General features: G+C 46.9%; 1 protein-coding gene across 1 annotated transcript; it reads right to left on the bottom strand.

Annotated features, from left to right (window-relative positions):
- Window positions 1-3669: 3669 nt before the first annotated feature.
- On the bottom strand, window positions 3670-5521 carry LOC130840375 (C-C motif chemokine 4). The gene is made up of 3 exons (XM_057715825.1): window positions 5250-5521; window positions 4628-4742; window positions 3670-4052 (listed from the first exon to the last, which is right to left on the bottom strand). Exons 1-3 carry the CDS (start codon window positions 5323-5325, stop codon window positions 3965-3967), a joined length of 279 nt encoding a protein of 92 aa, XP_057571808.1. The 5' UTR covers window positions 5326-5521; the 3' UTR covers window positions 3670-3964.
- Between the last annotated feature and the right edge of the window lie 4450 nt (window positions 5522-9971).

Genomic DNA, 9971 nt, shown 5'->3' with positions numbered 1-9971 from the left:
GCATGTGAACTCTTAGTTGCAGCATGTGGGATCTAGTTCCCTGACCAGAAATTGAACCTGGACCCCCTGCATGGAGAGCGCGGAGTCTTAGCCATTGGACCACCAGGGAAGTCCCCAGGCTTCCTCTTAATGTGGCTGGTGGGTATTGAACCTTTGGTGAAGCTTCAGCCCTCACAGCCAGCTGCTGGATCAGCCCTTCCCCTTGAGATGCTTCACGTCACCCTAGTCTGTCGCTGTGCAATGTGTCCACTTCGCCCTGGGTTTCTCCTGTGGGTAAGCTTGTCTCACCTTCTAGAATGTTCCATCCCCTTCCACACTAAGCTGGAGGGGGTCATTGTCAATGACTCTTCCATTGGTGATTATATTCGTTTCCTGTTGCTGCTGTAACACATTGCACAATCTTGGTGTCCTAAAACCATACACTGTTACGCCCTTAAAATTCTGGCAGTCAGAAGTCCACAGTCTGATTCACTGAACTGAAATCAAGGGGGCTGTGCTCTTTCTGGAATTTTTAGGAGAGAAACCATTTTCTTGCCTTTTCCAGCTTCTCGAGCTGCATTCTTGCATTCCTTGGCTCGGGGCCTTTTCCTCCATCTTCAGAGCCAGCTGCGTGGCATCTTGCTTGTGTCATCACCTTGACTTCTCTTCTGTGCTCAGATCTCCTTCAGCCCCCTCTTGTAAGGACACTTATGACCAGATTTAGGATCCAGACAAATAATCTAGGATGATCTCCTCATTGCAAAATTCTTCACTTGATCACATCTGCATAGTCCTCTTTGCCATAAAAGGGAATATTCGCAGGTCCTGGGGATTAGGATGTCAATATCTTGGGGGCCATTATTCAGCCTACCACGGTGATCTATACCTTGTCTCAGGCCTAGGGATCATGTATTCTCTCTCCCAACCCCTTCCCTCAGAATAATGTCATGCATTTTTCACCAAAGACCATACTCTAACCTTCCAGGCCACTCCAATTCCCCTCCTTTCACTCCCTTTAGGGGTGAGAATATCTGTCCAATGGAACTTTCTGCAATGATGGAAATGTTCTCTATCTGCACCATCCAACATGGCAGCCACGAGCCACATGTAGCCAGGAAGCACTTGAAATGTGACTAGTGCAACTGAGGAATTGATTTCAAATTTTACTTAACTGAAATTAACTTTAATTGAAGTTTATTATTTTTTCATTTTTTAAGCTCTTTATTGGAATATAATTGCTCTACACTGTTGTGCCACTTTTTTGCTATACAACAAAGCGAATCAGCTGTATTTACATGTTTATTTAAATAGGCACTTGTGGCTGGTGGCTATATATTGGACAGCTCAGATCTAAGCAGATGAAAAGTAGGAGCCAAGATAGTCAGGTCCTTTGCTGTTAGACTCTTCTAACACCTGTTGGGATCGGTTCTGCCCCCCAACTTCCTTCTCTCAGTCCCTGAGAAATCTGAAGGAGGTTTCTACTGGAGCTCTGGGATGATGGGAGTGGGTGCGGGCAGGGCGAGGAAGCGGATTTTGTCTGTTGGCCCCAGAGAGGTACATAGCCTCAGTTCTGCTCCTGCATCAGACTAAGAGCACTTAAACAAGAAATGCAAATCCAAACCACAGTGAGGTATCACCTCACACTGGTCAGAATGCTCATCATTAAAAAGTCTACAAAAAATAAATGCTGGAGCAGGTGTGAAGAAAAGGGAAGCCCCTCACACTCTTACTGGGCATGTAAATTGGTGCAGCCACTACAGAAAACAGTACAGAGGTTCCTCAAAAACAACTAAAAATAGAATTGCCATATGACTCAGCAATCCCGCTCCTGGGCATATATCCAGAAAAGGTGAAAACCCTACTTTGGAAAGATACATGCACCCCAATGTTCATAGCAGCACTATATACATTAACCAAGACATGGAAGCAACCTATGTGTCCACTGACAGATGAATGGATAAAGAAGATGTGGTACATGTATGCAATGGAATACTACTCAGCCATAAAGAAGAATGACATATTGCCACTGGCAGCACATGGATGGACCTAGAGATTATCATACTAAGTGAAGTCAGACAGAGAAAGACAAATACTGTATGTTATCACTTATACGTGGAACCTAAAATAATAATAATAATAATTCAAATGAACTTATTTACAAAACAGAAACAGACTCACAGACATAGAAAGCAAACTTATGAGTACCAAAGGGAAAGGGAGAGAGGGGAGGGATAAATTAGGAGTATGGAATGAACAGACAGACACGACTATATATAAAATAGCTAAACAACAAGGATTTACTGTATAGCACAGGGAACTATATTCAATATCTTGTAATAACCTAGAATGGAAAAGAATCTGAAGAAGAATATATATGAGGGTAAGTAGAAAATTATCTACTTAAAAATTATTCCACTCTGGCTGTAGAATTTATAGAAGTTTTAATATAACCAGAGGGTGGATAATTTTTGATTCACCCTTGTATTTATAAATATATATATATGAATATATTCAATATAACTGAATCACTTTACTGTATACCTGAAACACAATATTATAAATTAACTATAGTTCGATAAAAAAAGAGCACTCAAACAAGTCTGGGGTAGCCCCCTCTTTACCTTACTTACACAATGAGCTGTCCTTTTAGGGACCACAGACGCATGTCACAAGGAGCACAGAAAAGGGGACTCACCTGGGACTTGGCCCTGGCCTTGACACTTTCTGGGTAGCCTGCAGAAAGTCACTTCTCAGCTCCTATTCCTCAGTTTCCGTAATATGATAGGGCTGGACCAGATGACCTGAGAGGTTCCTCCCAGCTTGTGGATCAAGACTGAATTGTGCATATGATTCTGTTTGAGAGCCATGTTCTCTCTGACCCACATCATAGGAAGCTGTGATCGAAGGGTTGTTGAGGAGAAGTGGCGTTGGGTTACTCCCACCACACTCTAGACCCAAATCTGACATTTGTTCTTTTGTCCTCATGACAACACTTCGCATTTGCTTTGGCTCCAGAGAGCCAATCCACTAATCTAATCTGCCTGATGACCCTGGCAGGATAGACATTACAGCCCATTTTAAGGGAAAAAGCTGAGACTCAGAGAGGGAAAGAGAGAATCTTCCAGGTGCCAGGCCCCGTGATGAGAGCTTTACACATCACAACACCCCTTCAAATATCACTCCCACTTTACAGGTGTGAAAAGTGAGGCCCAGGAAGACAAGATGACTTTCTTACTGGTAGTGGGTGGTGCTGAGGGAGGCCTACTTTTCTGACTCTGAGCTACTTCATCTTCCCTCTGTATTGTGCTGCTGCTCCTATTTACAACTTCCCTGCAAGATGTGGAAATGATAGCCCTCAGCCGCACAGCTATACTTTTCAATCACCCTTTCACGCATGGTGCACCCCAAGCAGACCTCCAAGCCTTAGCGAGTCCCATCACCTCTGTGCCTCTGCTTCCTCATCTGTAAAATTGCGGTTAACAGTCTCTACTTCATAATACTGTCAAATCTTTGCGAAAAGTGTAAGTGACGTTTGTATCTTTAGACATCTGAGCCCATACGAAGGACTCAGTAATTGATCATTCTTATTGTGTTTGGAAACTGTAGTTTGTCCCTATTCATAATACCAGGCAATTCCCCGTATCACAAAGCAAATTAAAACACATAGAAACTGTCTGCATTTTTTGAAAGTTTTATTATGAAAAACACTTGGAATCAATTGCATTATCCACGCATCTGCAATAGCAGAGGAACGGTGATGGTGGACCATCCCCATGGGGGACATGTGTCCTTTGGCAAAACAAACGTAAATACTGGGAAACACCACCAAATACAATAATAACACAGTACATAATGAAGATTAAATTAAGAGAAGGAACAGGGACTACTGAGAGGAGTCGTGAGCGTAGAGAGGGTGCGTCTCGTTGAGAAGCATCAGGCTCAGATGACTTTTCCCGCAGAACACCTGCCCCGGGCTCAGAGCAGCTCAGTTCAGTTCGAGGTCATCCATGTACTCCTGCACCCAGGGATCACTGGGGTTGGCGCAGACCTGCCTGCCCTTTTTGGTTTGGAATCTGTGGAACAAAGGAGTGGACAGGTTGGAATCCCATGGCATCTTGCCCGTGGTGGGCATCTGCCCGTCCTTAACCATGGCTCATGTGGGGCAACCTCGTGGGTGAGCAGACCCTTTCTGGGATGCTGCCAGGGCCTGATTCCTTCTAACGTCCTCCCTGGGTTTAGCTGCGGCCCCCTGGGTTGCCCAGATTAGGCACCAATGAGTTTTGCAGTCATTGTTGCCATATCTCCCCGTTCCTTCCCAGCTGCCCCTAGCGAAGACTTTTCCACGTGTTTTCTAAGCATGGTTTAAGACAGCAGCCCTCATCTGCTGTCATCTTCTCGACTTTCCCTGTTTTCCTGGCCTCTGGCTAACCTCCTCCCCGGAAAGCACCTTCCCCTCCTTTAGCTTCCACACAGCCCTCTGGGGCTCAACAGGTGACTTGTGACCTCTTCCTCACTGCTCTCAGGGAGGCCTTCAGCCCTGACACCTGCCTCCCTACTGCTTAATCTCCCCGCCACCGCCCAAGGGGCCCCCTTTTCTAATCCTGCCCTCACCCTTGCCTCCCAGAAAGGCCCCAGAGTTGATACTCACACCACGGCTGGCTGGGAGCAGAGGCTGCTGGTCTCGTAATAATCGATCACAAAGTTGCGAGGAAGCTTCCGCAGGGTGTAAGAGAAGCAGCAGGCGGTGGGAGGGTCTGAGCCCACTGGAAAGAAAGGCCGAGGTGAGACAGAAGCTCTACACGGAGCTATTCATTTGGGCTTCCAGCCATAGATATTCACTGGGCGTCCCTGTGGATCTACCAGATCCCCAAATATGGTCCCTTGTCTCCAATCCCGCCCACGCTGAGTGGGAGTCGTCTTCTGAATAGAGCATCCTAGGAGAAGACCGTGAAAGAATTCTAGAAGCTTGAGGCCGGATTGGGTCTCAGAGCACATGTCTCACTCTCTACATTTTCCAGATGGGGAAACCAAGGCACAGAGAGAGACAGGGGCTTGCTTAAACCAGTCTAGGAGGTGCTGCTTCTTAAGAAAACAGGATCTGGAACATTACCGAGCGTCTACCAGACTCCACATTTAACAGCTGGCCACTTAGACATCTTTCCGGCTCCCTTTTGCCCCAACCCCAGATGCTAGTGTTAGACCAGCCCCAACTCGAAAAGTCAGCACTGCCTACATACCTGACTTGGTGGCAGCTGGAAGAGTGGACTTACTTGGTGCTGAGAGTGCCGGAGAGCAGAAAGCAGCCATGAGCATGAGGAGGGAGAGGACAGTCACACACAGCTTCATGGTCTTGGTGGAGGAGAGACGTGCCCGGAGCTTAGACTGCAGAAGCTTCAGAACCCTTCTGTGCTCTGTGCTGATACTGAGTTGGGAGCCCCTCTTTATAGGAACTCCGAGGCGCGGAACAGAGGTGAGGGCACAGAAGGGCGAGTGGAATTTCCAGGGTACAGATGATGTCACGGTACCAATAAGGAAACTGAAGCTCGCTGACTGGGAGGACCTCTGCACAGCTTTCTCTTCCCCAGCAGTGTCATCACGGAGGAAAGCGGAGGGAGGTGCAGGAGAGAAGAAGTGGGCTGAACCCCAGAGGGAAGTGGTACACCAAAGACAGTGACTGAGACTTGGGGGAGAATTGCAAGCCCAACAGGAAAGATGAAACCTTCACACCTGCTAGAAGGGGCTTGTAGATGAGAACCATCCGACTCTGAGTGGTTAGCACCTCCAGGAGCTAGAGACTGCATGTCAAACTTTCCAGGGTGGCTACAGGCCTGGCCCCAACAAGGAAGAGAAAGCCAGGATTCCATGTCCCATTGCGGGCCTCCTTCTCCTAGGCAGAGTGACTTCAGTGCCCTGTGTATTTCCTTGGGCATAAAGAAAGAGTCCAGCATGGAATGTGCAGAAGGCCCCAGCAGAAGTAGAGCTGCTACCTAGCAAATATGTACTATGTGTCAGGCACTGGGCAAGCTGCCCTACACACACACACACACACACACACACACACACACACACAGAGGACATCTAACCCTACCATAACCCGGAGCAGGGGTGCGATTACTCCCATGAGGCAATGAGGATCAGACAGCAGAACAGAGTTCAGTGATAATCTCAGGGCCACACAGCTGTTACGTGGCAGTGCCAAGATTTGCACTGAGATTCATCTGACTCTAAAATCCATTTTCTTTCTACCCTGTCACCTCCAGAACACATAGAGAACATGACCAGAGAGAAAGTGCTGGCCTCCTAGGCTCCATGCACACAAAGACCCCTCGTATCAGGACTGGATGCAGGAAAGCAGTCTGGGTCCATCTGCCCTGGAACAAGATGGGAATACAAAAGAAATCAAGATTTCAGTGTGCTCCCTTGGGCCAATAACAGAAAAGGAGAAAGAAAGCAGGAAGGATCAAGTTTAGAAGACCCAGATAAAGCATGTGCCTCCAGTGTAAAAATGGAGTTTGATATACATGACAATGAATTCACCTATGTTACAGATAACGTGTGTAATCTAAGCATGTGGGTACTTCCCAGCCATCCACACGGAATTCCTTGTGTTCTTGTAAAGCCCTGCCTTTATGTGAAGGTAGTTGCGGTGGGCCTGAAGGTGACCACGTGAAGCTTCCAAAGGCCAGGAATACAGTAGTGCATGAAGCGGGGCAAGTGAGGACTGCTAGGATGATGGGCTCAGGATGTCTACCCACCTTCAGCTCAACCATTCTGACCCACCTGCTCACCCCCAGCCACACACTGCTACTTGCCTCTGCTTTGAAGAGGAGGGGTAAAGAGGGAAAAGAGGGAGCCAGGCCTCCTGGGTGCTGTAGATGTAGGATAGAAGGGGTCAGGGCAGCATCTCCGAGCATTTCAGTATCACTAAGTGCAGTACCATGTCATGCTACATCATCACTCTCCCCTCTCCCTGCCTGCACCACCTACACATGCGCACAAACTTTATCCTTTCTGTCCTCACTCTTTTCTTTCTGTGAGTCTTGCTTCAAATGTTCTGATCTTCACCAAGACCCCCATCCCCAACTCTAACATTCTATGATCTCTGATGACACCTACGCCAGTATCTCCCATGGTCTCTCCTGGTTGATGGAGTTCATCTTCATGCACCAAGAACCTTGCTTCAAGGGAAGGAGGATGTATCTTGTGGTACCCAGAATCTACATAGACTTTGGTATCCGTGGCATTTCCATTCAACCCAAGGTAGGAGCCCCCCGCCCTATGTCAGGGCAGACAATGCCGAATGAAGCCCCATGCCTGCCCTCAAAGAGTCCTCAGTCTAGTGATGGTGCTGACAATGCCAGAAACAACTATCTTGTGAGATGGAATAAGGTGTGTGTCACGTCAGAGGTAGAAAAAAAATCTCCAAGAGCCCAAACATTGGAGAACACCATCCCTTGGCTGTGAATGAATAGTTCCAAGTCAAGGCTAAGTCCTCTGTGCGCTGAGGAAGAGCCCTTGACGTGGAGACTTCCATCTAAATGAGTGGGGAGCGCTGATCCTCAAGCCATGGAAGAACGTACCTCTTATGAAGATACATGAGAAGAAGGATGGCAGTTGAGAGTGGGCGATTGGCCACACAAGGAGTTTTCACTGTTGATGTTTGCCTCCCAGCCTTGATTTGGGCTTTGGCTCATGCAGGTAAAGCTCTTTTATTCATGAAGCTCTTGACAATAATGCCGTGTTCACCTCAGCCAGATTTCACGTGGAGAGTACAAAGGTTTGTGTCAGAATGTTTAGCTAAATCAATGGCCTCCAAGATTTACATATGGAGGCCACTTCTAAGTAAGAGTCGATAGAGAATGATAAAAAATGTCTCTCGAATACACAAGCAAAGCAGTGTTCATCTCCTCTAGAGAACCTTCCCTGACCTCTCTTCCAACTGAATTCTGCACCTCCCTCTGTGCTACGTCCATCACATCACCTTTAACACATCTGGCTACTTGGTTGTCTCCTCTGCTAGAAAGGGGGCTCCTTGATGCAGAAACTGGGTTATGCTTATCCCTTGTGTATGCAGTAGGTGTTAATAAGTGTCCAGAGGCAGCCCAAACTACCAGTTTTAATGGGAGGGGCTGTGATAGGTAACATGGACTCAGGATGGGAAGTCCATTTAGCCAAAGGAAGTACAGATGACACTCTATCCACAGTGTGATTCCTCAGCCTTGATGGGTAGTAACTCTCCTCCTCCCCCTCCCTCAGCCCACATGCCCCAGGGTTTTATGGTAAAGGATACTATTTTAGGACTCAGCTGCCTCCAGCTCAGGGATATGGGAAGTGGCAACCAGAGTGAACCATGGCTCCAAGGAGCCCCACGTGCATACTGTGGGCCGCCCCCTCACTCCCGAGCAGGGAAGCCCTCTGCTTCCTCTCACTCGTGCTGATGAGAGGTTTCCCTTCCCACGCCTTTGACGGCCACTGTGCTTGAAACTCCATCTTGGGAACGTTCACATCTGTTTCGTCATTCTGTCCTCCCAGCCTCCCCAGGCTGAAAGCAGGACCACTGGCCACAGCAGTAACACAACCTTACAAAAGTCCTAGGACCTTTGATTTCCCTCTGCATATCCACGTCTATGGTTTTATCTGATCCCAATCTGTTTTGCCATGGCTCAGATTAGGAAGCAAGACCTAGAAAAGATAAAAAACTTGATTAAGGTTACACAGGACATGTGTCAAGACCCAATTTCTTCCAACTCCTGGTCCAGAGATGACCAGACTTCTTTGACAGGTGTGACCCTCTCTTACACGTGGGAAGTCTCTGAAGGTACCAGACTCTCAGAAGCGATTACAAAGCTGCTGAGGGGCAGGAAGCAGAGGTGGTCAATCCCAACTTTCTGTGCTTTCGTGGAAGGAGAGCACTGAGAGGCAAGTGTAGGGGAGGCCACTGGGTGTCGGGACCAAGAGCGCAAGCCACTAGGAGCTGGAGCGCCCGGAACTAGAGAATTCCTTGTGAGTGAATGTTGAGACTGCAAAGCCAAGCTGAGCTAGAATATATGGTCGTTCTGCCAAGACAATAAACTAAGAAGAGGTGACTCCTTTAGTCTTGCCAATATGGTAGCCACATCCCTTGGGGAGAATGGGAGCAGAAACTGGATTGCAGATGGAAGAAATAAGTACACAATTATCCGAAGTGCCAGGTTCAGGATGGAGTCCGTAGGACAGTGAGCTGATTGAAGCCGCTCATCAGTGATCCCCACCCTTCCTGAAGTGGAAATGTGCCTTCATTGCCGGCCACAGCCTGCTCTTCAGACGTCAAAGGTGGAAGGCAGTGACTTCAGGGTATGTTAACTTCCTGAGAAAAGGTTAAAGCCTCGCCAGTACATGGTGGGTTCAAGAAAACGTGAAGTATTCCTTAGGAAGCATCATTCTCCCTTCAAATAGCACATTCATACCTGTTTGACGTTCTTTCCAGGTTCGTCGCAGGGAATATCCAGAAAGAGAAGAAAATAATTTAGTAAAAGTCTATTGAGAACCTACTATGTGACAGGCACTGGGCACACATGCTTTGGAAGGTTATGATAAAGTGTCAAGAAAGGCTTCCAAAAAAGATGATGCCCGATTTTGTAAAAATTTATATTACTTTGCTTTCTTTTACAGGAAATATACATGGTTGCTGTACAAAATTTAGAAAATAGAGAAAGGCATAAATAAGAAAACAAAAGTTATCCAGCATTCTGTACATGGTTTTTGTATTTTATTATTGTTACTTAAAAGCCTTTCTGAAGCCAGTATATCTTATTATCGTTACTGTGTATTCTCCCATGTCATTAAAAAATAAAAAGTTACTCAAAATTAGCATGCAAGATGTTTCAGTGTGTGGATACACCAAATTTTTATACCAAAATTTGTATTTAACCATTCTGTTACCTAGCCCTTCAGGTTGTCCTAACTTTTCTCTATTGTAAATTGAGCTAAGCCTGAAAGGATAATTAACCAGG

Source organism: Hippopotamus amphibius, chromosome 17 (assembly GCF_030028045.1).
Source record: "Hippopotamus amphibius kiboko isolate mHipAmp2 chromosome 17, mHipAmp2.hap2, whole genome shotgun sequence".
NCBI lineage: Eukaryota > Metazoa > Chordata > Mammalia > Artiodactyla > Hippopotamidae > Hippopotamus > Hippopotamus amphibius.
The sequence above is the reverse complement of the archived record's forward strand: the minus strand, read 5'-3'. Positions and strand labels throughout refer to the sequence as shown.